Source organism: Microtus pennsylvanicus, chromosome X (genome assembly GCF_037038515.1).
Source record: "Microtus pennsylvanicus isolate mMicPen1 chromosome X, mMicPen1.hap1, whole genome shotgun sequence".
In the NCBI taxonomy this organism is placed as follows: Eukaryota; Metazoa; Chordata; class Mammalia; order Rodentia; family Cricetidae; genus Microtus; species Microtus pennsylvanicus.
The window spans coordinates 19847315-19875226 of NC_134601.1; the positions used below are offsets into that span (position 1 = coordinate 19847315).

At 40.4% G+C, this 27912-nt stretch overlaps 1 protein-coding gene across 2 annotated transcripts; it reads left to right on the forward strand.

The window, feature by feature from the left end:
* Positions 1-8058: 8058 nt before the first annotated feature.
* LOC142841313 (FAD-dependent oxidoreductase domain-containing protein 1-like) lies at positions 8059-9964 on the forward strand. Of its 2 annotated transcripts, XM_075958143.1 has the most exons (2): positions 8059-8736; positions 8781-9089. In XM_075958143.1, exons 1-2 carry the CDS (start codon positions 8088-8090, stop codon positions 8942-8944), a joined length of 813 nt encoding a protein of 270 aa, XP_075814258.1. In that variant the 5' UTR covers positions 8059-8087; the 3' UTR covers positions 8945-9089. The 2 variants fall into 2 exon arrangements, with proteins under 2 accessions (XP_075814258.1, XP_075814256.1); XM_075958141.1 differs by having other exon boundaries at positions 8059-9964.
* The last annotated feature ends 17948 nt before the right edge of the window (positions 9965-27912 follow it).

The following is a 27912-nucleotide window of genomic DNA, read 5'->3' on the forward strand; positions in this document are numbered from 1 at the left end:
GAAAGAGAGAGAAGAGAGAGAGAAGAGAGAAAGAGAGAAGGGATAGACAGAAGCGGGGAAGGGGAGAAGTGGGGAGAGGCAGAAGCTGCCTCTTCGAGAGGGAGACGGAAAAGAGAAAGAACTCAGGCTGGAAGCTGAAGATCAGCTTGCCTGATGAGGTAGGGAGTGGGTGTGGCTTGTCTCTTAAAGAGACAGAAAAGATAATTACACCTAAAATGGCTCCCTTGATTAAGATATCTTCTTCCCTGCTCCCATATCCACCCTTCCTCCATCTCAACATCCCACTCCCCCAAGCTCTCCCCAATCCTCCCTTTCTCCCTTCTCTCTCCCCCTCTTCCCTTCCCCCACCCCACCCCCACCCCCATGCTCCCAACTTTTGTCTGGCGATCTTGTCTGCTTCCAACCAAATTGACATATTCAGAATAAAAATCTTTGGGTTTTAGGGATCAGAACTTTATGTCAGGTAAAGAAGAGCTGTCATTTTAGTGTCTGTGGCTCTACCTCCACTGATATCCCCCCATCTGGCACTCCAACCTTGACTTCTTACCTTATTTTCTTGCCACTGTGATGAAATAGCCTGACAAAAGCCACTGAATGGATAAAGGATTTATTCTACCTCACATTTGAAGGGTAATATTTATCTTGGTAGGGAAGTTGAGACAGCAAGAGACTGATGAAGCTGGTGATAGCACATCTACAATTAGGAAGCAAAGATGATGAAAGTATGCTGCAGTTTAGGTCTGTTTCTTCATTTATAGCCCAGAATTCCAGCTTTTGAATGGTGGCACTCATAGTGGCCAAGTCACCCTGTCTCTGTTAAGGCAATCATGATAATCCTCTATAGGCATGTCCAGAGGCTTGTCTCCCAGGCAATTGTAGATTCTGTTAACCTGACAACATTGCCCATCACAAGTCTACCTGGTGTCAGCTTGGCACCCAAGCACACTATTTTTAATCCATTTTCTTCCACCTCTTGTCCTTATAGGCTCTCAACCATGTTTCAAGGTAAAATGCATTCAATCCAACTTTTAAAGTCCCCATAAACGTTAGCAAATCTATCAATTTACAAGTCCAAATTTTCTTAACTGTGAACTCCCATAAAATCAAAACAAATTAGGAACACTGCCACACTCACTCTAATTCCAAGCTGCTGCCATTTGAGGAGCTGCGTGAGAAACCTGTGCATTCCACAAGTAGAACTGCCCCACTCCTGGCAACCCCAAGTCATTTGTCTGATAACCTGTTTCTGAGCCCGACCCGGAATACAGAGAAAAATATTTTTTCCCCACAAGAGGACGCCAGACCTCAGGATGGATGGCTGTGAGCCACCATACGTTTAGCGGGAATGGAACTTGGGACCTCTGGATTTCAGGACAATCGGGCCATGAACAGTGCTCTTAACTGCTGAGCCATCTCTCCGGCCGGTTCCAGAGAAAAATATTAAAATCATATGTGGCTAACATATCAAAGAATTTGTGGGGACATGATTTGTTACAACAATGGAATACACAGATTAACATTTCCCCAATGTTAGTATCAAAACCATAAATTAATGTATACTTCTGGGAAAAATATTGCAAGATATTATAAAGAACAATCAATGACCATTCAGGTTGTAAAAGAGCAGGGCACAACAGCTGCTGATCCTCCAAAGACACCAACAGCCCTACCTTTAAAATGATTGACAGACAAACCTGTATGGATTGCACAATGATCTTTAACAACAGAGAAACTACAGGTTTTAGAACAGCTGGTACAGGAGCAGCTAGATGCTCAGCATATTGAAGAAACAACCAGCCCTTGGAATTCTTCTATATTTGTTGTTAAAAGAAATCTTATTTTACAACTAGTTCTCTTTTGCAGATAACTGGGAAAAGGCCCAAGGTATCTTACACATAAGTTTTCTCTGTTGTAAGGGAATACCCACATTTATGGCAACAATATAAATTAGATCCAAGAAAAATAAAGTCAGATAGACCCATTCAATTGGGGAATGCTTATACCACCTGACAAATGGTTAAGAATGAAAACCTTTGCTAACATTGCCATCTAGTGGACAATAAGAGGCCAGTGCCATCATTGTTCCTCCACCCACCAACCAACCTGCAGGTGTATCTTTTCCAGAAACTTCTTAGGTATTCAACAACTTTTCTTTATGCATGTCTTTAAACAAAGTTTCATAGAAGCTTCTTAGATAATTCTGAGAAATATATACATAATTTTTGACATTCTTCCAAAGTGATGAGATTTCTAGGAAGGATGCCAATGCTATTATAAGACAGAACTTAAATGATTTTAAGAGAACTAATGTGACTTCAGATTGACTCAAAGGACTATACATTTTGTAGAGCAGTTACATGTGTTAGATTATAAGTATCCCATGTAAGTTGAAGCATTTCTTGTGGATTCTCAGAGATGGGATACTGAGGATGCTGTGTGGCGATGTTGTCTGTGTTCTTGAGAGACTAAAAAGCAGTGAGTAAATACCACTGTATTATGCTGAATTGACAATTCTTGATGGGGGAGGTGCAATAAAATACCTACTGCTTTTTAAATGTGTCTTTAGGAGACTGTGTACTAATACTTCCTTTAATGGAAAAAATACATCTCTGGGTCAAATTTCTATCAATCTGCTACTGATACTAGAAGGAAATTGTGCACCTTGTCATTAGTACCCAAGACACCTATTGATGGTCAACAATATAGGGAATTCTCTTTTCAATGACCAAAGACTCCAGAAGGGAAAGGGAGGACAAAAATGGGTTAGCACTACCAGGGAAAGAGAAAAAGAAAGGTATGCAGAAATTCCTTCAGCCTTACAGGATGACAACATTTCCTGATTTCCACAGGAAATAGATTCTCAAATAAATGCTGTCTGTCTGCGGAAAGGCCACTGGAAAAGAAATTGCCCAATATTGGCATCTTTCTAATAATATTCCTTTCCTTCAGTGTGGTAAAACAGGATACTGGAGTGCTTAGGGTCACAGGATTGAAGGACTCTCAGATCAGAGCCCCAGATGTTGACTCTAGGATGAGGAAGCTCTTGGTCCAGTTGGCCTTTGACTTAACCATAACCATCAATAGGTTAGAGCTTCATTTAAATCTTGAAGTTGCAGTCAAGACTTTACATTTTCTTCTTTTTTTTTTTACTTAAAAAACCATTTAGTTAGAACATACAGTATTAGGTCTCATTATGGTATTTTCAAACAAAAAAAATTGTTTTTGCTGATTCTCTTCCCCTATTCCCCTGAATCCCTACATGTCCTTCAATTGACTCTCCTCAGCCTCCTTTTTACTCTCTTTCACATCTAATATGCCCTATTACCCTCCCTCCCCCCAACATTTTTTCCACCTAACTCATCTCCTTACTAATTTCATAGCCTATATACAAATTTCGTATACCCACTTACAATTCATATACATATATTCATAATTATATGACAGGATCCATATTGCAGAATATTACTTTAACTATGTAAAGATGTGTGATATTTGTTTATGTTGAGAAACATTACTTTAACTGTGTAAAGGCATGTTACATTTATTTATGCTGCATTTGTTTAATTATGTAAAAATATGTTGCGGTGTTATATTGCCTGCCTAAAGCACCTGAACGATATAATAAAAATCTAAATGTCCAGTAGCTAGTCAGTAGAGGAAAAGGTAGGGATGGTGGGCAGAGAGAGTAAGTAGTAGGAGGAATCTAGGCTCAGTAGATAGAAGAGAACTAGGGAGAAAGAAAGGAAGGTACCCTGGGGTCAGCTAGCCAGGCAGCCACCAGCCAGTCAGACACTGAGTAGAACATACAGAATGAAAGAAATGTAAAAAAAAGAAATGTAGAAATGCAAACATAGATGAAGAGAAACAGGTTGATTTAAGTTATAAGAGCTAGTGGGACAAGCCTAAGATAAGCCCGAGAATTCATAACTAATAAGTCTCCGTGTCATGATTTGGGAGCTGGTTGGTGGCTCAAAAGAAAGCCTGCTACAGCAATTTTGTTGAAGTTTGTGCTACCTTGCTTGATATAATACTTTCTAGATGCATTCATTTTTCCAGAGATTAAGTTTTCTTGACAGCAAGGCCTCTAATTTTATATTTCAGGCAATTAGCTTCTGATTCTTTGTAGAGGTGAGGCTATCAAGAGGACTATTGTGACTGAAATTTTGCTCTGCCTTTATACTGTAGCCAAAGTTGGTTGCTCCAATGTTGCAACTGAGACTTTGGGTGATTGCCCAGGTAACCAGTTGTCTCTGACATTTATTGCACAATTTGGAAGTTGCTTGATTGCTCTTTCTGCTTACTCAAGTAATATTATTTCCCTTCTCAGGTCTTTGATGGGGTTGTAGACTATATAGTTGTAGTTACTTTCTTCTCATGACTTGGCCAAGTTATTTATAATACAAGACTTAAACTCCTTAGAATAGGATAATTATTGAAACATTTATCGCATGTTTCTTGCTTGATATTGTTTATGCTGGTTATAATTCTTATTTTTATCTCTGGTATTTGTTCTTATTGTATATAATTTTGCATTAGGCTTAATACTCTCTTATTTAAACAAAATTAGGAGGTGCTGTAGGAATTCCTATAGCCAGCCTTTAAGTTACCCACCCACTTGGGTGTGGCCTCTTATACTATATATGCTGATGTAAAGTGAGCATTTGCTCTCTTTTCCAGTAGCGTGATTATGTTTCTGTTCCCTGTTCATGCAGAGGATTTTGATCTGTGAGTCTACCCCTAAATAAATAACCCTCTATTATACTCAATTCTGAGCTAGTGTGGGATTTCTTTTTAGTGTCCTTCATTTCTAGCAATCCATTACCCTTCCTAAGGCTAGCCCCGTTAATAGGGCCAGTAATAACAATCTATTTTTTTTTCTCCTGGCACCTTGCCTTCTCATCTCCCTTAAGAAACAGATGTCTGAGGTTTCCAGGATGGCAGTTAACCAGATGCCTCTCCAACCAAACCTCCTGCTGAGCATGAACCCACCAACTCCCAACTTTCCCTCCCCCCATCTCTCCATGACCACAGGAAGTAGACAGACTTGAGCCAGCAACCCTATACCCAAAAAGTCTGGAATGTTTGGGTTCAGGCTTTATCTGAGCCCCTGGCATCCATATATCCAAAGAATCTGAAATGTTTGAGTGGAAGTTCAATTCTAAGCCCCCTCCCATGGGAGTTGCCTCAGTCCAGAATCCACCTAGAGAAAACCTGCCAAATGATGACACATTCCCAGAAATGTTCAAGATCACTCACACAGGGTATTTAAACAGCAACCTAGAGAACAAACAAGTGGTTTTCTGATCTTCCTCCTGTAACATGAGGGCTGGGCTTGCTGGGGTTTCTGTTCTGCCCGGTCCCCCAGCCATTTAGTCCCAGAGAAAATCACACAGAGATCTCCATAAGTTATAAAACTGATTGGCCCATTAGCTCAGGCCTCTTATTAGCTCTTGTAGCTTATGTTAACCCATTATCCTTATCTATGTTAGCCACATGGCTCGGCACCTTTCTCAGCAGGGTAGGTCACATCCTGCTTCTTCAGTGGTCTGGGAAGGACTGGGGGAATCTGCTTCCTCCTTCCCAGAATTTTCCTGTTCTCATCGCTTTGCCTCTACTTCCTGTCTGGTTGACCCACCTATACTTGCTGCCTGGCCAGTCAGCATTTATTTAAAACATGATTGACAGAATATAGACAATTCTCCCATACCATTTCCCCCTCTTTTTTTTAAACAAAGGAAAATATCTATAGTCCATTTTTTGGGAATGTGGGCATAGTATTCCAGGCTACTTCTGGCTGGTTGGGGGATCTGATAATCTAATGGGGACCTAAAGAAAATTTAGGGTTATGATCAAGTCCTGACTGGAGTATCCTGTGAGGCTTGATCATCTCAGGCAGCAGTCTTGAATCTGTTCTGGATGTAGAACTCAGACATCTGGGCCATCTGTTTCTACTGGAGATTTTTCAGGTGGCCTTTGATCAAACCTGAGTTTTCTTAACTCAGAATGAATCCACAGCCTCTCATTTCCTGTGAAAACAAAAGCAAAATCTCTTCTCTAATGTAACATACTCTTTGACTTCAATTTTGAAGTCAAGGTGTTTTCAAAATACCTATCCCTATCTTGGATTAGTTTAGCAGCATTTATAAGCAAATATCTTTTAGCAGCTGTTGCTCCTTCCTCAGCATTCAAACAATTCAAAGAGAGCATAATAACATACGGTATCAAGGTTCTCTGTGTGTATTTTTCATCTTTACATGGCTTCATTTTAACCTCTATTTCTTTTATTTTTACTTTTAACTTTTTGAGACAGGTTCTCTGTGTATCTTTGTCCTGGAACTCCCTCTATAGACCAGGCTGTCCTTGAACTCACAGAGATCTGCCGGTCTCTGCCTCCCCAGTGCTGGGGCTAAAGGTGTGTGCTATCACACCTTAAACTCAGAGATATCTGTCTGTCTCTGCCTCCCAGGCATTGGGATTAAAGGTGTGTGCTACCAGACCTTGAAGTCACAGAGGTCAATCTACCTCTGCCTCTCTAAGTGTTGGGATTAAAGGTGTGTACCGCCACACCCAACTACTCTCTTTCTTTCTTTTTTACTTTTAAGAACTTTTAACCTTTAGCCTGTATGTATTTTTAACACACTGTAAACCATTTAGAGGTTTCCTTTGTCTTTGAATCTCTCTTTATTGTATATCTCTCTTTTTCTGACTACATGAGTCTTTAATTTGCTAAGCAGTATGGAGAGGATTAAAGCTGTGGCTTTGACGGCTGGATCCAGCCCATTTCTTAGCTTTCTGAGATTTTAGCCTCATGGCTGAGGTACCTGATATAGCCATGTTTATCGCCACAACTCTATGGCATTTCAAGGTCCTTGCCAGGAAGCAAGTTGTAACAGTGTATCCACAAACAACAGTCAAATGCTGTCTCTGTAGTTGGACCTCCTGCCTCAAAGAGTCAGAGTCTGCCCTGGCAGGACGGCCCAGAAAGCTGGCAGTTTAAAACAGCATAGCTTTTTTCCTGCTACAGCTGAAAACCAAAAAGCATGCGTTCAGCTTTTCATCAACACCATTTAAGTGTTTTGTGGCAGAACCTCTTAAAAGAGCTGCAAAGTTTTGTGGCTAAAGCTGAGTCAGGAAGCCTCTCTTAAATGAGAGTGCTTGCTTGCCTCTAGCAAGCAGAGCAGATCTGAGAAATTTCTGCTACCAAGAAGCCTTGCTTTATCATTTTCCAAGCTTTCTCAGGCTTTCTGTGGATGCAGTTATCCACATGTTGGCCACTCCGTGACATGCGGATCAGATGTTGTGTGCCATTCTGTAACATGGGGTCCTGCTTGTTGGGGTTTCTGTCCCACCTGGTACCCCATATCCAGCAAGCCCCAAAGAAAATCACACAGAGATCTCCTTAAGTTATAAAACTGATTGGCCCATTAGCTCAGGCCTCTTATTAGCTCTTGTAGCTTATGTTAACCCATTATCCTTATCTATGTTAGCCACATGGCTCGGCACCTTTCTCAGCAGGGTAGGTCACATCCTGCTTCTTCAGTGGTCTGGGAAGGACTGGGGGAATCTGCTTCCTCCTTCCCAGAATTTTCCTGTTCTCATCACCCTGCCTCTACTTTCTGTCTGGTTGACCCACCTATACTTGCTGCCTGGCCAGTCAGCATTTATTTAAAACATGATTGACAGAATACAGACAATTCTCCCACACCATCCTTCCCTGGCTACTCTCTAGGGTCTGGAAAGCCATCTGGGAGCCTTGGTATCCTTTGAATCTAGGCTTTTTCTAATTTGGTTTGATTTGGTCTGATTCAGATTATTGTGTCAGCAGAGTGGCTTATTGGGGTGCAGAAACTTTACAGGAACCCCTATATTCAGATCTTTCTGAAATGATGAAGCTCTGTCTTTAAGCCACATTGCCTATAGCCTCATTGAATTCCAGCAGGCTATCAAAGAATATGGGTTACAGAAACTGCACAATATATTAAAAAGAGGAAGTTGGACACATAATCCCACCACTAGCTGAGGAACGATGGCCATTTAAAAAGGTACTGGGAGACTTCAAGCTGGAAGAAGCCGGGCTCTGAGAGACCATGCTTCGCAAAGTGCTGAGAATTGGCTTGGGCTCGGGCCTCTCAAACCGTGGCCTACGCACACGCAGAGGAGGCTTTACTCTGGACTGGGATGCAAAGGTGTCTGAGTTTAAGAAGAAGATTGAGTGCATCCTGCCTGGAAAGCAATGGGAAGAGCCGTACGACACGAGCCACCTGCCCCCGAAACAGTCGGATGTGGTCACCATCAGAGGTGGGATCCTTGGTCTGTCCGTGGCCTTTTGGCTGAAGAAGCTGGAGAGTAGACGAGGTGCCATTCGGGTGCTGGTGGTGGAACAAGACCACACGTATTCACGGGCTTCCTCCACAGGGCCTTCTGTGGGTGGGATTTGGCAGCAGTTTTCTGTGCCTGAGAATGTCCAACTCTCCCTCTTTTCAATCGACTTTCTACGGAACATAAATGAACACCTGGCTGTAGTGGATGGCCCTCTTGTAGACCTCCTGTTCAACCCCTCAGGCTGTCTCTTGCTAGCTTCAGAAAAGGATGCTGCCACCTTGGAAAACAATGTGAAAATGCAAAGGCAGGAAGGAGCCAAAGTCTGCCTGATATCTCCCGAGCAGCTACAGAACAAGTTTCCCTGGATAAACACAGAAGGAGTGGCTCTGGCCTCTTATGGGATGGAAGATGAAGGTTGGTTTGATGCTTGGTCTTTGCTCCAGGGTCTTTGCCAAAAGGTCCAATCAATGGGAGTCTTACTCTACCAGGGAGAGGTGACACGATTCATCACTTCATCTGGCCAAATGCAGACCCCAAGTGGGGAACAGGTAGTCTTGAGAAGGATCAACGAAGTCCATGTAAAAATGGACAAGAGTCTGGAGTATCAGCCAGTGGAGTGTAGTGCAGTGATCAATGCTGCAGGACCCTGGTCTGGGCAGATTGCAGAGCTGGCTGGTATTGGGAAGGGACTGCCTGGCACCCTTCAGGGCACCAAGCTACCTGTGGAGCCAAGGAAAAGGTATGTGCACTTATGGCACTGCCCCCAGGGACCAGGTCTGGAGACACCATTGGTTGCAGACATCAGTGGAGTCTATTTTCGGCGAGAAGGATTGGGCAGCAACTACCTAGGTGGCTACAGCCCCACTGAGGAGGAAGAACCAGACCCAACAAATCTGTAAGTGGACCATGATTTCTTCCAGAACAAAGTGTGACCCCATTTGGCCCAGAGGGTGCCATCTTTTAAGACTCTGAAGGTGCAGAGATCCTGGGCTGGCTATTACGACTATAACACTTTTGACCAGAATGGCGTGGTGGGCCCGCACCCACTAGTTGTCAACATGTACTTTGCTACGGGCTTCAGTGGTCATGGACTTCAGCATGCACCTGGCATCGGCCGAGCAGTGGTAGAAATGGTACTAGATGGCCAGTTCAATACCATCGACATGAGCCCCTTCCTCTTCACCCACTTTTACTTAGGAGAGAAGTTACAGGAGTACAATATCCTCTGAGCATGGAAACTCTTCTCTGGGCCTCGCCAGCCCAGGTGTTGTCCTTGCCTCACATTGGCTGTGGTCACTGCCTGAGTCTCCCCAGGACCATGTCATGGCTGCATCCCTTTCCTCACCATCCTCCTAGCTGGACCACTCTTCCCTGTGTCTCTGGACATGGTATGAGCATAGGCACAGAGACCCAGGCCAATGGAAAGTGGTGAAGTGGGACTCCAGACTGATTGTAGCCCAGGCTGATGCCATCATCCAAAAAAATTGGGCTGGTATCCTGGGTATGGGGCCCAGGACTGGCCTCCTTCCTGGTAGAGGAAATAGGTCTCTGACTCCCTGACCAGAGCCCAGGTACACAGCATTCTAGGATCACCTGGCCCAAATGTATGGACTCGTCTGTTATTTAATCAATATGTGTGACTAACCCCTAAAAAAAAGGTACTGGGAGAGGGAGAGTCACCTTTTCTAAAATTATGAGAGCACTGGGAACCTGACCACACCCAGGACTGGCTCCATAACTATCTGGACAATACAAACTAGACTTGATAGGGAAAGAAGAAAAAATAAGTAATTTCAGAGTTGGGTTAGAAGGGATGGGAGCATGAAGAGGGTAGTAAAGAGGGAGTTGGGGGAGTATGTTCAAAATACATTATATGATATCCTTAAAGAATTAATAAAATTATTGTAAATGACACAGATAAACATCTTATTTAACCAGGATAGCAGGTGCTAATTAAAATACATAGAGAAGGCAACCAGGGCTAATAGCTAAAGGAAAGGCCTTTTTAAAAATATAATCTCATCTTCTACATTCATCAAGACTCTGGAACTCTGAAGCTGGATTTATCACTTTCTCAGTTAAGGGGCATTTTGAAAAACAAAAGCTCCCCAAAATACTCACTTGAGTTCTCGGGACAGTAAACACATAAGTGACCTAAAGTACCTGTTCAAATGAGCAGATGAGTAAAAGTTTTACTGCTTGTTCATTCCTCATCAAAAAGTCATATGGTATTATTGTTTGTCTTTGGTTCTGGCCTTTTATTTCTATCTTTCTATGGTATTCAAGGTGAAAACTTATTATTATGGCTCCTGACTATGCCCAAGATAGGATACAAAATAATTGTTGTATCTATGAACTCTAGCACTTCTAGTGCTTTTGGGTTTCCATAGTAGGCATACACTCTTCAAAGGGATGGTTAGAATCAATCACAACAGTACAATAGATTTGTCTTCCATCTCAAACATGGTTGGTGAATAGTATATTTTCCAATGACCTGTTAATATAGCTCAACATCAAAAGGGACCCAGAAATAACTTTGAAAGGGAGATCTTAATAACCTTAAAAATTTTATTCTAAGTATCCATCTTGGTACCCACTGGCCATTTGTCTCTAACTTCAGTACCTGGAACACAACTCCCCACTTCTAGAAATGTACAGCCACGGCCATCTATTTGTTATGTTATGACTAACTGAATTTTGGCTTCTGTAACCTGCTTATGCAGACATTCGGGTTGCCTTGACTACCTAATCTTGGCAGACTAAAACAGCTTTTGGCTTGCCTGTGCCAATAGTCAAGGTCCTTTTGTCGTTTTTGACTTTTAAAATCCTTCACTTGTCTTCCCTCTCACGAAAATCTCATTTGGTTCAGGGATTGTTGTTCTACTAGCAGCAATCAATTTTTAATTATAATTGTATTGAGCTTATAGTCTTTTCCCAGGGATCAGGAGCTCCATAACAGACAAACAACGCAGCCACATAGAAACTTTTTTAAAATCTTCCCTTTCTAGTACTACTCTGCCAACAATTGAAAATAATAGATATCAAGATGGATACTTTCGAACCTTGGTGTATGGATGGCTTCAACAAAAAGCTATTTAAGCCAGCTAGTACCCTTATGCTATGAACAACAAAATCATACTCACTAGATTTATCTTAGACGATCCGTGTCTAAGATGAATCTCTCCTAACATATCAAAACATTATTGCCACCACTGGTGTGATAGCTCTAATCAATAAAGCACTTGCCATGGAAGAATGAGGATTTGAGTTTGAATCCTTAATACCCACATAAAAATCAAGGTATAATGGGAGGGACATACTTGTAATCTCAGCACTAGAGAGATGAAAATAGTCAGATCCTTGTGCTCTCTGGCCAGCCAGCCTGGTCTAATTAGTAAGTCATGGGTCCTAATGTTCCAAAAAGAAAGAAAGATAGAAAGGGAGAAAGAAAGAAAGAAAGAAAGAAAGAAAGAAAGGAAGGGAGGAAGGATGGAAGAAAGGAGGGGAGGCATGAAGTAAGGGGGAAAAGAAGGAAGGAAGGAAAGAAGGAATAAAAGTGTAAAACACTCAAGGAGGAACACACAAGTTTGATCACTGCCATCCACAAACATTGCATATGCATGCACCAAAGCACACACAGACCATTATTGTCTCTAGCATGAATAATAAAAACCCAGAGACAGATATCGGGGTTGAACCTGAAGATCAGAAAAGCAAAGCAGCCAAGCCACTAGAGAGTTCTTACCTTTATGAAATCTTAAGACTGAAAGAGAGCAAGTTCCTGTCTCACCATGCTTTATATTCCTATCTAGTGCTGGGATTAAATACATGTACCACCAGCCTCTATGGCTAACTGGTGTGGCTGCTGAGATTAAAGGGGTGTACCATTACTGCCTGGCCTGTATGACTGTTTTGCATTCTGTTCTTCTGGAAAGTTTTATTTATTAAAATACAAATGAAATATCAATACATTTCCCCTTTTTATCTAAAATAAAAAGAAGACTATAACCAATATTAGAAAAACTATATACAATAAGTATAATAACTATATACAATATATACAGGCAATAAATACATCAACAGTGTCTAGTCTATTTGCATTTGACAAAGAGAAATTACTCCATATCTGTCCTATCTTGGTGATTCCAAAGACTTCTACCTAATTTACTGTCTATCATAACTTGTTTTCTGCAACTAGTTAATAAGGAAAACTATAACTATAACGATCTAGTCTTCAACTCCTTCAGAGACACAAGAATGAAATAATATTAACTGAGTAAGCAGGAAGTGCAAGCAAGCAACTTCCAAAAAATGTGAGATATGACAGAAATAGCTGACTGCCTGGACAGTCACCCAAAGTTCCTCTGCAACACTGAGCAACCATCTTTGGCCTACAGACCTAGCATACTCAATAGCCTTTTCTGTGAAGTAAGATATTCTGGAGGACTGTCCCTCCTTGTCTTGACAATGTTTGACACTCTCTTTTGTGTCCTGCTTATACAATTAGGACAGCATACTGTCAGCAGTCAAGGCAAGGGCATTTTCTTTCCCAGTGACTTACTTTTGCAACAGAGAAAGTAAACTCCATGTGAAGTTTCTTTGATGCCCACTATCTTCTTTGAAGTATATTGGTGTTGACAGGAGCAGACATGTGTCATTGTAATAAAAAAGAACCTATGCTGATATTTGAGATAATCATCAGTGTGATAATGGGGCAAGTCCAGTTCAGGCACGCTCCCCTCTGCTGCCCAAGGACCTCGCTGGGGACATCCCCATGGACACCTGGGATCCCCTCTAAAGCCAAGTTTCTTGCCAATCCTAAAATGGCTCCCTTAATGTAGATATCTTCTTCCCTGCTCCTATATCTACCCTTCCTCCATCTCCACCCTCCCATTCCCCCAAGCTCACCCCAGTCTTTCCCTGCTCCCTTCTCTCTCCCCCTCTCCCCTTCCCTTACCTCCACCCCTACACCCACCCTCATGCTCCCAACTTTTGCCCAGCAATCTTGTTTGCTTCCAGTTTCCAGGAGGATCTATATATGTTTTTCTTTGGCTTGACCTTGTTATTTGGTTTCTCTAGGCTTGTGAACTATAGGCTTAATGTCCTTTGTTTATGGTTAGAGTCCACTAATGAGTGAGTAGATACCATATTCATCTTTTTGGGTCTGGGTTATCTCACTCAGGATAGTGTTTTCTATTTCCATCCATTTGCATGCAAAATTCAAGATGTCATTGTTCTTTTTACCGCTGAGTAGTACTCTAATGTATATATGTGCCACAGTTTCTTTATCCATTCTTCCATTGAGGGGCATTTAGGTTGTTTCCAGGTTCTGGCTATCACAAATAGTGCTGCTATGAATATAGTTGAACAAATGCTTTTGTAGTATGATTGGGCATCTCTTGGATATTTTCCCAAGAGTGGTATTGCTGGATCCTGAGGTAGGTTGGTTCCCAATTTCCTAAGAAACCGCCACACTGATTTCCAAAGTGGTTGCACAAGCTTGCATTCCCACCAGCAATGGATGAGTGTTCCTCTTACTCCACATCCTCTCCAGCATAGGCTATCATTGGTGTTTTTGATTTTAGCCATTCTGACAGGTGTAAGATGTTATCTCAAAGTTGTTTTGATTTGCATTTCCCTGATCGCTAAGGAGGTTGAACATGACCTTAAGTGTCTTTTGGCCATTCGAACTTCGTCTGCTGAGAATTCTCTTTTCAGTTCAGTACCCATTTTTTAATTGGGTTAATTAGAATTTTCATGTCCAGTTTCTTGAGTTCTTTATGTATTTTGGAGATTAGACCTTTATCTGATGCGGGGTTGGTGAAGATCTTCTCTTCATCTGGTGACAGATGGAGATAGAGACAGAGATCCTCATCAGAGCAACAGACTGAGCTCCCAAGGTCCAGATGAAGAGCAAAAGAAGGGAGAAGATGAGCAAGGATGTCAGGACCGCGAGTGGTTGGTCCACCCACTGAGACAGTGTGCCTGATATAATGGGAGTTCACCAAATTCACTGGACCAGGACTGAATGAGCATGTGGTTAAACCAGACTCTCTGAACATGGCTGCCAATGGGGGCAGACTAAGAAGCCATTGATAATGGCACTGGGACCTGTTTTTGCTGCATGTACTGGCTTTTTGGGACCCTAGTCTATTTGGATGCACACCTTCATAGACCCCAGGATGGAGTGGGGAGGGCCTTGGGCTTCCCACAGGGCAGGATTCCCTGCCCTCTCTTAAGGAGGGAGGGGGAGGAAGGAAGGAGAGTGGGGAAGTGGGAGGGGAATGGGAGGAGGGGAGGAAGTGTAAATTTTTGAGTGGAAAAATTAAAGAAAACTCCAAAAAAACCTATGCTATTAAAACGTTTTAAATGCCATATTCTGTATATCTCTAAAGTGTTAGAAGATGATTTATCTATCTAAAATATATCTTTGTTTGACAGTAAAAGCATACCTAATGTGACTACAAGTTTGATTATAAAAGGTGATTAACTACTAACCTGCATTTCCTTATTATCCTAAACTTTTGGTAATAATAATTTTCAAGGACTAGAAATTTGTATCACATTGTTAAATGAGTTATATAATTAACAATCTTTGAACAAGAATAGAAATGTATGTATAGTATGTTCTAACAAAATTAATCTCAAATTTGTATCAATATACAAAATTGGCATAAAATACAAAAAAATCCATCCAATTTAAAACATTTAAAACTAGTAGTTGCTCTTTAAAAGTAGATTCAATAATCTACCTTTTTATCTTATCAAATATACATTTGCTCTTTTTACTTTTCAGAGTAGATTCAATAATCTATTCTTTTATCTTATCATATTTATATCCCCATTTTCTTTTCAAAACAAGAAATCTGCATCTAATCTTTTGTTCAGTTTTCCTCCTGACTGTAATGAATAACAACTTTTAACCAAGCGTCCAAAACAATGACAAGTACCCACAACCCATTGAACAACCAAAAGCTCTCTCTCTCTCTCTATATATATAATATTTTATAAATAAATATATATATCTTATAAATTTGATAACTTAAGAAAATCTGTCAAAAAGTCAATATAAAAGCAAAGGATTATGAGATTAGTGGTAATATAATACTTCTTAAATATTTGTTTTTCTTCTGTTCTATATCAGGTGGCATGACATGAGACAGAGACTTTGGATTTCACTTTAATAAACAAGCTTGGATTTAGTGAAGGAAAGAGCCACACCCCAAAAGCCAACTTTAATCTTTAATTGGATTGGGACTATAAAAAGACCATTTGCATTATATGTATCTAGAAAACAGCAGAAACAAACATTTGGGACGATTAATGAAATTTTTTCTGTTGGAAATGTGGTATACCAATAAGCCAATTTACTCTTTTTCTTTAGACATTTTTTTCTGGATGATTTGTCCTTTTTCATCAGAGGTCTCATTTATCCAGTGGTCTTCAGATTCCTTAACTGGATAAGTTTATTTTTCTAAAAAGAGAGAAACAAAACTCTTCCCCAACCCTAGTTTTGGGGAAATTTTATTTTGACAAATTATATTTGATCAAAAGAAAAGTATTTGTTTGTTTTATAGGTTAGATTATATTAAATGGTCATGGTGCTTAATGAGCTATCATCTCTTCTAATTAAGAGGTATCTCTTGTTCAAATGGACTGTTTATCAATTTTGAAGGTATCCTTAGCTTTTTTTTTTCTCCTTTAGAAAGAAAAGAAAAATCCCTTCCTCTTTCCCTTCCCCAGTGTAACACATGCCTTGGTTTCCATTATGAAGTCAGTATATCTTTAAAGTATACCAGCTGATATAATGCTGTACCTTTTTCTACTCTCCAATGTCTCTCTACAACTGTTGTTCCTTTATCATTAGCACTTAGAAAATTCAAACTTAATAATACATTATGCAATCTATTTCTGGGGGTATATATCATCCCTTTCTGCTTATTTAATATATCCTTTAGAGTTTGATTTGATCTTTCTATAACTGACTGCCTTGTAGGATTATGTATCATACCTGTAATATGCTTTATAGTATAATATGCATTTTTTTTCATTTTCTTAGAGACATATGCTGGAGCATTGTCTGTATTTGTGCAGGTATACACTTGATTGTCATAACTTCTAGCAAATGTGTGATTACCAAATCGGTCTTTTCTGAACTCAAAGCAGTTTTCCATTGAAAACCAGAATAGGTATGTGCTGTGGGATAATGCTCTTGTACACTATAAAGATTTGTCATTCATATTAGTTTAATAAAACACTGTTTGTTAAGTAGCCAGGCAGGAAGTATAGGTAGGACAACCAGACTAGGAGAATTCTGAGAAGAGGAAAGGCAGAAAGTCAGTAACCAGCTAAATGCAGAGGAAGTCAGATGAGAATGCCTTACTGAAAGAAGGTACCAAGACACATAGCTAAGCAAAAACAAAAATTATGGGTGAATTCAAGTGGCAAGAGCTAGTCAGTAAATCAAATGAGCAATAGGCCAGTTTATAATTAATGTAAGCCTCTGTGTGTTTATTTGGGACTGAATGGCTGCAGGACTAGGTGGTACCAAAACTTCTGTCTCCTAGTGTCTTCCTTGAGGGAGGGGGTAAAGATGTGTGGTGTCAATTAACATAGACACCAGGAATCAGGTAGAAGGCTTACAGTAGACTCATTTATTTAACAATGGGCAAAAACTTATATACCCTTCCAGCACCCAGGCATTCTGATCCATTTGTTGACAGTTGGCATCTCATGCTTGTCTCTCATTGGTTAGGCATGATCAAAACTTCTGACACCTGTTACTAGGCACTCAAGAAACATCATTTGGTCACTCCTTATTGGCTAGGCACGGTCAAGACCTCTGATAGTACCAGACTCCAGGTTGGTTCCTTTTGGCCTGGTAGACCTTAATTTCCTACATAGCCAACCTTTTTATTTATTATATAGGGCATTCAGCAAAAGCCAGAGTTCTTTGCTTAGGCCTTGTTGACCCTGCCTCAAGAGGGCTCAGCAACTGGACTGTGCCTGTCTTAGGTTGGCTTGCCAAACAAGCTCTTACCTGTCTTTGATTACCATCCCTCAAAGAGCATTCATTCCTGGAGAGCTTCCAGGGTTGAGGTAGTAACCTTTTGAATTATAAATGACTAGGCATGTTTAACCTCCTATGGAGGAATGCAAGAAGGATGCCTAAGAGTCTTTAACAACTGAAGAGTCAACTTAGTTGCTGTCTGCTGATGTTGTATCTGCTGCATGAGACATTTAAAGAGAATAAAGATTAACAATACCGCCCCAACAATTAATGCATATATAATCATCCAAGAGGGATCCAATAGTCTTTTTATATTGTGCCAAACTTTTTCAAAAAATAAGAAGTCAAAGGTTATAACCTCTGCTCTTAATAAACCAATTTGTTTGGGGGGAAATGAGAGCAAGAAAGAGGTGAATATACATTACCCATCCTGGGTTATTCCCTCCTTGGTGGAAGCAGACTGATCCATAGTTAGGCATACATCTCTTACCAGAACCCATATTGCCATTGTGGCAGTCTGAGGAAAAACAGAATCATACCCTTTCCCATGGGTTAGCAGGGGTCTGGCAGCAGCCATTGGAAGGAGATAAGATCTCTCCATTTCACCAGCAAGGGTGTGTTGCTTGGCAGATATTTCTAGTACCTGTAAGCTGGGCTGAGTCCCTTGTCATCAAAACTGAGAAAGTTCACATGGGAAAGGACAGATGAGTATCTCTCTTAGTCTCTGGCAAGATAGTCCTGACCAACAGTTGCTTAAGCTCTCCATTAGTCCTCTTCACAATGGCTTGTCCCTGTGGATTGTAGGTGATGCCAGTGGTATGGGAAATCTTCCAAGAGCCCAGAAAGTCATTGAATTGTAAAAAAGCATACATGTAGAAACATACACATTGACAATGCTCCAATGAAAGGCGTGTCAGCAATCAAGGGCTCCAGGATCACCCACATTGTACCTGAAACTTTTCACATCAGCTCTACAAAAATATTGTTTAATTTCAAAATCAATCTCACAATTTCTTGCAAAACTAATCTGAAGGCTCAGAATAATTTGTCTTTTGTCTACATTTTTAGTATAAACCTTACCACCATTGATGGTGGTAAGGGACTGCTGACCCACATTCACTTTTGTAAAGCTGAAGGTGCTGAGGTGGGCATTTGCTCCCTGAAGAGCTGGTTCTATGGTTTCTGGAAAGGGCTTTTCTATAAATTGAAAAATAAAGGTTCACAAGTACTTTACTAATGTAGGACTCCCCCCTGTATGCTGTGAATTCCACTGGTTAGTAAAGTAACTGCCTTGGTCTGTTGATATGGTAGAATAGAGGTAGGTGTGGAAAACAAAACTGAATGATGGGAGAGAAAAGGAGAAATCATGGAAACTGCCACTGGAGACAGACCTCGTGGTGTTGCACAGATTAATGAAGATGGTTTAAATTAAGATTAAAAATTAGCCAATAAGAAGCTGGAGCTAATGGGCCAAGCAGTTATTTAAATAATAGTTTCTGTATGATTATTTTGGGGCTGAGCAGCCAGGAACCAACAACTGACCTTCCTTACAACAAATTGCTGCCCAATGTGGTCAACTAAATCCATGTAAAACCTGAGAAAGCTTAAAAGGATTCCTAGACACAAAAGAACAGAGTTAGGCATGATTTGGTAGCAGCATTTTCTTGGGTGGGCTTTGTTTGATAGAAGCAAGCAGAAGCATGGCTTCTTTAAGAGAGGTTTTCCTGATTCACCAGTAGCAGAAAAAAAAGCTATGTTGTTGTGAAATGCTGGCTTTCTGGGCCATGCTGCCAGCATAAAATCTGTCTCTTTCAGAAGACCAAGCATTTGAATGGGTTTTATGAGCAACATGCTATGGCTTGCTTGGTGGCAACATGGACTGGCTGTGTGCCTAGAGATGGGGCAGTGTGCATGGCTCTCGGAGGCAGCAAGCAGCTCTGCCATGCTGGGTTGGGCAGGGAAAGCAGGAAGTTCTGTATTTCCCCTAGCAATGGTGCAGCTTATGTTCATAAGAAGGGCTTAGCATTTTAAAAAGTGCTTCTGGTGAGAAAATAATTACAGATATGCAATAAAGACAAATTCAGATGGAAAAGACCTTTAAATGGTCGCACTTTTGGGTAAATGTAAATAGGCTTGAGAGAGAGAAAGAAGAAAAAGAATATAGACAGTTATAAAAAGAAGTAAATGGTTTTTTAAAAAGTAAAGTCTTTAAAGAGAGAGTACAGACAGTCATAGATTTAAAAAAGTAAAGAAAAATAAGCCACATAAAGATGGAAAATTCAAAGAGAGTCTGGATTATATATATTGTTGTGGGTTTTTTTTTGAATTTTTTTGACTGTGAAGGAGCTAAGTACAAAGAGACATTTCATTGTATGGGCTGCTAAGCTAAACCAACATATATGTTTTAAAGGTATCTTGAATTCAAAATATGGGGTCTAAAGATATGCTGCCTTGGAAAAAAGTTCTTTTGTTTCCATAGAGGATGAGAACCTGTAGATTCATTTCAAGGTGTGGTTTGATAGACCAAGATCCCCTGAAAGGTTGCCGTGAACACACCCAAAAATTACTTCACCCAACTCCTGACTGAGATGAACCCAGCACACAGGATATACCATGAAAGACCTGATTAAAAGTGACCCCAATCAGCAGGAAGTCGTTTAGAGAACTATGCCCAAAATCCCAAATACTGTTTATAAATGTTTCTTTACATTTAAAGGAGGATATGCTATAGAGATTTGCATTGGTATGGATCTTGGTTTATTGATACAAATTTAAGGTCAATTTTGTTATATGTATATTTCTGTTCTTGATTAAGTGGTATAGGAGGTTCTTCTGTTCATGTCTTGCTTTCATTAGCTAATGAATAAAAATAACTGCTTTGGGCCTGATAGGGCAGAACTTAGGTAGGTGGAGAAGACAGAACTGAATGCTGGGAAGAAGGGCAGAGTGGGAGACTCCATGGATATCCTCCTGAGAAGGACGCTGGTTAGAATCTTGCCAGTAAGCCACAGTCACATGGCGATACACAGATTACTAGAAATGGGTTAAATTAAGATATAAGAATTAGCCAATAAGAAACTAGAGCTAATGGGCCAAGCAGTGTTTTGATGAATACAGTTTCTGTGTGGTTATTTCAGGGGCTAAGATAGCCAGGTGTCCAGGAAGAACAAAAGGGCCCTCCTTGTAACAATTAAGGTATTGTGTTTGTACAGCTCATTTAAAAATGTAGTGTATAATTAAGAAATATAGATTAATAGGTAGTCATCTATAACAGTCAAGCTTCTAATCATGTTATTTAAGTTTTCTTAGATATATAGAGATAAGTTTCAGATAGATAGTCTTCAAACCTTTCAAAAACTATAGAGTATGGCATTTAAAATGTTTTAAAAGCTTAAGACATTTCATGACAGCCAAACACATCTACTCCTGGCATCACCAATTACTTCAAGAGGAAGATGAGCATCAAAGAGGCTCCTTATGGAGTTTGCATTTGGGCAAGAGACTGCTTTTACCTGGACTGTTTGATGAACTGGACATGTAGGACCCATAGAGAAATGACTGCTGAACTTGTCTAAAGGTGAGATGGTCCTTTGGGGTTCCTGCTACATGAAAGAGTCTGCCAGACATTTTGCAGGACACAGAGCAAAATGGTTGACAAATTGTCAATATAGGTAGAACTGTCTTTGAAATTTCCTGCTTTATGGAAAATTGTGCTAGATACTATGGGCCTATAGGCTGAAGATGTATGCCTCAATGGTACAGAAGAACTTTGGGTGACCATCCAGATAGGGAGATGTCTCTGTCATTTCTAGAGTTTTGGAACTTGCTTACAATGTACTTTCTGTTTCCTTAGGTAATATTTCTTTCTGTAGTCTTTGATGCAGTTGAAGAGTAGATAGTAATAATATAGCTTTCCTTATATATGATAAAAGATAAAATAGATATAAATATTGTAACTGTAATTCTTGCTTGATAACTGTTTTATGCAATTTTACTATGTTAAAGTTAAAATCTTCCTTTTATATAAATAGAAAGGGGGAGGTAATATGGGATTCCCCTCTGTATGCTGTGAATTCCATTGGTTAATGAAGAAACTGGCTTGGCCTGATAAGGCAGAGTAGAGATAGGCAGGGAAAACTAAACAATGCTAGGAGAAAGGAAGCAGAGTCAGGAGAGCTATGGAGCCACCACCAGAGACAAAAATGCTGAAACTTTGCTGGTAAGCCACCTCCTCGTGGCAATACACAGATTAATGGAAATGGGTTAAATTAAGATATAAGAGTTAGCCAGAAATACGTTTAAGCTATTGGCCAAACAGTATTGCAAATAATATAGTTTCTGTGTGGTTATTTTGGGGCTGAGAAGCCGGGAACAAAAAAGCAGCCTTACTACAACAGGGGTGTCCCCACGTTTTCCTGTCAAAGGGACTGAGGGGCCTTCTCACTGAAAATACACTGTTTGTGCAGTATTATGTGTGAGGAGAGGAATACAATTAGAACCTGTTCCAAGCAAGACACAAAAATTACAGCTGCAATGAAAAAAGGGACTCTGACCAGGCTATCTCAAAATCTGTGTTATAAGTCCCTATTCTAGGTGCCAGATGTTGCTGGGTCTGATTGTCTTCCTTGGGGAAGTGTTATGGGAGCTGTGGGCCTCTTCCCACAGCCTAGCTCCCGGCCGCATGGCTAGCTTATAATAACAACACACAAACTGTATTCATTTAAACACTGCCTGGCCCATTTCTATTAATGTGTGTAGCACCAAGGTGCACTTACCAGGAAGATTCTAGCCTACATCCATCCTGGGTTGGAGCTTCATCGCGTCTGCCCCAGAGAGCAGAGCTATTGAGTCCGAGCTCACTTCCTCTTCCTCCCAGCATTCTTTTCTGTTTACTCCACCCACCTATGTTCTAACCTATAAAATAGGTCAAGGCAGTTTCTTTATTAGCCAATGACCTTCCTCCATCAGGGAAGGGGGGTGAAAATGCATGATATCAGCAAACACAGATGCCAGGAATCAGGTAGAAGGCTTACAGCAGGAAACATCACTTGGTGGCTCCTTATTGGCTTGGCACAATCAAGATGTCTGACAATGACAGACTCCAGGTTGGCTCCTTTGGGCTGGTAGGCCTTATCTTCCTACACAGATATACCTATGATGGCCATAACATCTAGCAAATGTATGACTACCAAATCAAACTTTTCTGAACTCTAAGTAGTTTTCCACTGAAAACCAGAATAGGTATGTGCTGTGGGATAATGCTTTTGTATTCTATAAACACGTATCATTCATATTTGTTTAATAGAACACTGGTTGTCCAGTAGCCAGGCAAGAAGTATAGGCAGGACAACCAGACTAGGAGAATTCTGAGAAGAGGAAAGGCAGAAAGTCAGTCACCAGCCATATACAGAGGAAGCTAGATAAGAATGCCTTACAGAGAAGAGATATCACACCACATGGTTAAGCAAAGACAAGAATTATGTATGAAGTTAAATGGTAAGAACTACTCAGTAATAAGCCTGAGCAATAGGCCAAACAGTGTATAATTGATATAAGCCTTTGTGTTTATTTTTAATTTTGGTTTTTGTTCATTCATAGAAGCTTATCAAGATACTCATTTTATGGTTTCTCCTGGATCTTTTGTTTTCTCTTATATAACTTTTCTACTATAGAGAGCAATATGCTTTCTTACAATAGTCATTAGGGTCTTTAATTGCTCTGGGAAGGAGATTCCTCTATGATGGCAGGAAACAACTAAACTGGATTTAGTATAGGGTCCTGTGAGAGGGCCCTCACAGAGTTTCCTGAAGGCAAAGGATTACTATGAATATCCCTTGTTGACCTACATTCATTAGTCTAATGACTGCCTTTGCCACACCTTCTGCATAATCCAGAAGGGACATGCATTCTCAATGAATTATGCTTAGAAAAAAACTTTGTTTCTAGGAACACCCTGTTTACAATCCTTCTTAAGGTGACCTTGTTTGCCACAATTATAACATTTGGCATTTCAATTTTTCCTCAAATCTCTCAAAATCATCTCTCCTATCCATGCATCATCATGGTCATGAGATTCAATATTAATTAAATCTTGAATCTATTCCTCTGAAGGTTCTGACCTTGCCTTTAATCACCTAATTATCCTTTTGTATAGAGAATTGATATTTTCTTTTTTTAAAAAAAAAAAATTCCGCCTCCTCCCCGCCTCCCTTTTTCCTCCCCCTCCCCTTACTCCCCACCCCTACTCCCCTCCCCCTCCCTCTCCAGTCTAAAGAGTAGTCAGGGTTCCCTGCCCTGTGGGAAGTCCAAGGTCCTCCCACCTTCATCCAGGTCTAGGAAGGTGAGCATCCAAACAGACTAGGTTCCCACAAAGCCAGTACATGCAGTAGAATCAAAACCCAGTGTCATTGTTCTTGGCTTCTCAGCAGCTGTCATTGTCTGCCATGTTCAGAGAGTCTTGCTTTTATTTTCAAGCCAGAGATTCAATTATTTATCTAGCTTCTGAGTTTGGTATCATTTTGTTTACTGCTAAAGTCAGTCTTTCTTTGTTAAGAAATCTGTAAAGGCTTCCATTGGGTCCTGTATAACTTTAGTAAATGACTCAATTTTCTTTCCTATTTATCCAATTCTGTCCCATGCATTCAAACCTGCTATACGACTTAAATCCAGTGTATGGTCACCATATGTAGATTTCTCTTCTATTGTAGCATAATCTCCTTCTCCACATATTTGATCTTGGGGAATTTCCCTACATCTAGCTCTACTCCATTGTTCAATAATCTCAGCCTCTTCTCTGAATCAAGTACTCCACTGTAATTGTGAACCAGGCTCTAAAACACCTTTAACCAGTTGTATCCACTCTTGAGGGATAATTCTATTACAAACTGACCACAACTTTAACATTTGCTTCACAAAAGGTGAATGCATGCCATCTGAGACTATTGCTACATTGAATCTCCTTAAATCTAACATTAGCACAGAAGTCCAGTTACCTGTAACAGAGTCTTTGCCATTTGGTAATTCTTGTAAAGTTATACCTTACAGGATATATTAAGGTTGGTTGTTTGAAAACCTTAGGCCATTCCTCTCTATTCTTATAATGCAATATTGAAATTGGTTCTCCATTAGATTCCTGTCTGAATTTGAATATCTGTGTGATTTGTTTTATTAGGTTTTCTAAGGCCTATATCTTAGCTCTCAGATTAACCAACTTTTTTAGTGATAAGACAAAATGATAAAGCTGATATTGCTTACAGTTGACATTATATAAATCTTATTTAAATTAGTTATCCTACCATTTAATCATTCCACTTTCAAACTGTCTAGCACATTATCATACAGAGACCCAAGTCCGTCCATTGTAATGTTTTTTCCATTTTTTAATGTGGGAAAAACTTTCTTTTTTAACTAATTCCTCCCTTTAAGAATCCCCAACTGTCTTATGAAATCTTCCACTGATGTCGATGAAGATGTTAAGCTTATTGCTAATACATCGAACAGTGAAAGCCTGACTGAATTTCAGGGCAGCTACCTAGTTTGAGAAACCCCAAGAAAGTGGTTCAGGGAGAGCTCGCCAGAAGAGAAAAAAGAAAAACCTAGCTGGTAGGGCAGTGACTCCTGTTGTGTATAGCTGGTAGGGCAGTGACTCTTGTTGTATATGGCTTTTTTGTGTGTGTGAATTTGTACCTCAAACATTTGGTGCCAACTGTAGCATGAATAACAAAAACCTAGAGACAGATATTGGAGTTGAACATGAAGTTCAGAAAAGCAAAACAGCCAAGCCACTAGAGAGCTTTTACCGCTATGAAATTTTCAGTTTGAAAGAGTGCGAGTTTCTGTCTCATCTCACCTTTTATTCCTCTCTAGTGCTGGGATTAAAGATGTGCAACACGACTGCCCAGCCTATGTGGCTAACTAGTATGGCTGCTAGGATTAAAGGTGTGTGCCACCACCACTGCCTGGCCTCTATGGCTGACTAGAGCAGCTGCTGGGATTAAAGGTGTGTGCCACCACTGCCTGGCCCCTATGGCTGACTAGTATAGCTGCTGGGATTAAAGGTGTGTGCCACCACTGCCTGGCCTCTATGGCTGACTAGAGCAGCTGCTGGGATTAAAGGTGTGTGCCACCACTGCCTGGCCCCTATGGCTGACTAGTATAGCTGCTAGGATTAAAGGTGTGTGCCACCACTGCCTGGCCCCTATGGCTGACTAGTATAGCTGCTGGGATTAAAGGTGTGTGCCACCACCACTGCCTGGCCCCTATGGCTGACTGGTGTAGCTGCTGGGATTAAAGGTGTGTGCCACCACTGCCTGGCCCCTATGGCTGACTAGTGTAGCTGCTTTGCATTCTGATCTTCAGGCAAGCGTTATTAATTAAAACACACACAGAATATCACTGCCATTGTCTTTATTTCCTCAAAATGGTAATAGGAGCTCAAGTACTCTGGACTGACAGCTGCAGAACCTGCACAGGACTGAACTAGGCCCTGTGAATGTGGATGACAGTTATTTGGTTTGATTTTTATTGGGTAGCTGTCAGTGGGACCAGGACTTATCTCTGATTCATAAACTGGCACTTTGGAGCCAATTCCCTATGGTGGCATATCATTCTCAGCCTTGATACACAGGGGAGGGACTTAGTCCTCCCTCAATTTTGTATGCCAGACTTTGTTGACTCCCCAAGGGAGGCGTTAACCCCTCGGAGCAGTAGATGGTTTAGATGGGGGAAGGAAGAGGATGAGAGAAGAGGAGGGGGAAACTGGAGTTGGTATGGAAAATGAAAAAAAATGATAAAAAGATTCCCTTGTCACATAGTAGGTGGTACTAAAATTTGTTGAATTGAATGGTACTGTCAATAGAAATGAACATTTTTTAATGCCTTGCTGCTTAATGTCTTCTACATCCAAGACAATAAATGTTTCCTGTATATTCTAGTTGTTTTAGAGCTGTGTATCTTACAGAAACTTGCTAATCCCTCAAAATTCTTTCTTCCATCCTCTATTGGTAACTGTTTTATCATGGTATATTTTATATGCAACAAATGTAAAAATATCAAATTTATAGACTGATCAGTTTATGTATGTGTATATATCCATGTAACCATTACTTATACTGAGAATCAGAACATTTCCTTCCTTTATTTCAGAAAGTTCTTTATTACTCTTTCCAATCAATAATAGTTTTTCAGGACCTGTAGAAATGGCTCAGTACTTTGAGATTTTGCTCTTTTTCCAGGAAACTTGAATTCAGTTCCTAGCACACATATTATGTGGCTCACAACTGCCTATAACTTCAGCTTTAAGGAATCTGACACCTTTCTTCTGGACTCCACAAACACTGATATATACACCCAAATAAAAGTTATACAAATAAAATATTTTTAAAACAATAGTTTTTCTAATTGAGTGAACCATTATTCTTACTTTCCTAACCAAAGTATATAAAAATGAACCAAAACAACTCACATTTTAGAATAGTAGAATTGAAATATTTTGAAATGTAAGGGCAAACATTGAAACAATTAGAAAATTCAACATAAATACTGGTTGTTTTGTAAGACTTTAAGACAATCCTGAAGCCATTTTTGACAATTCTGAATCCTCTCAGCCTCTGTGCCATAGGGCTTCCCCTCCTTCCCTGGGAACCAAGGACCTAACAGCTACACTCGCAAGTACTCAGTTCCTGAACAATTATCCATATACGTATATTTTGATTCAGTCCCCTGGGAAACGGGGTCAAAATGACCTCTTACCTCATCTGATCTGGCAACAGCTCTCCAGTCAATTATTGGTAATAGCCCTTTCAAATAAGCCAATCAGAATAGTCAAAGAACAACCCCTCTTGCTTCTGTGGCCCCTTTAAAAGTAGACTGTACCAGCTATTCAAGGTCCCTCGGCTTCCCGAATGCTGGGGGACCCTGTCATGACAGAATTAATAAAATCCTCATGCTTTTGCATCGGCTGTGGTGTATGAGGTGGTCTCTGGGGGCGACTCCTTCTCGGTGTTTGGACGCTAGAGTCCAACAGTGTTGTTTCACAAAATGAAATACACGGGTTAAAACTAATGGAAATAGAGACAGTGGGGAGTAGAGGCAAACTAGGTTGGACAAAGCAGGGGGAAATGGAAGTTGATCACTCATTTGCCATTGCCATCCACCTGGATGTGGTGTTTGTGTGGAAACAGAAGTGAGAAAGGCCAATTTTATCCATCTGGATGTCACTCCCATGATGGGGCTCCCTGCATTGGGAAAGCCGTCCTACCACAGTGGCTCATGTCAGAAATAAATCTAGGGTGTTTTAAAAAATGTTTTTAATTTTTATTTATCTTTGTTCTCTGTGAATATGTGTGCGATTTCTATGTGTAAGCATGGGTATTCTCTTGTCTCTGCCTCCCATCTCCCCTTCCTGGGATTATGGACATGTGCTACTGTGCCCAACTTTACACATGTTCTGAGGAGTTTAACTCAGATCCACACACTTGCAAAACAACCACTTTTACCCACCAAACCTTCTTCACAGTTGTGAATCTAGTTTTTGATGAAAAAAAGAAGATGTCAAGATTTGGCCGAGTAGAAGTATTGTT

Bases quoted from the DNA above. Each gene is read 5' to 3' on its own strand.
- LOC142841313 (XM_075958141.1), top strand. From the start codon at position 8,088: ATGCTTCGCAAAGTGCTGAGAATTGGCTTGGGCTCGGGCCTCTCAAAC.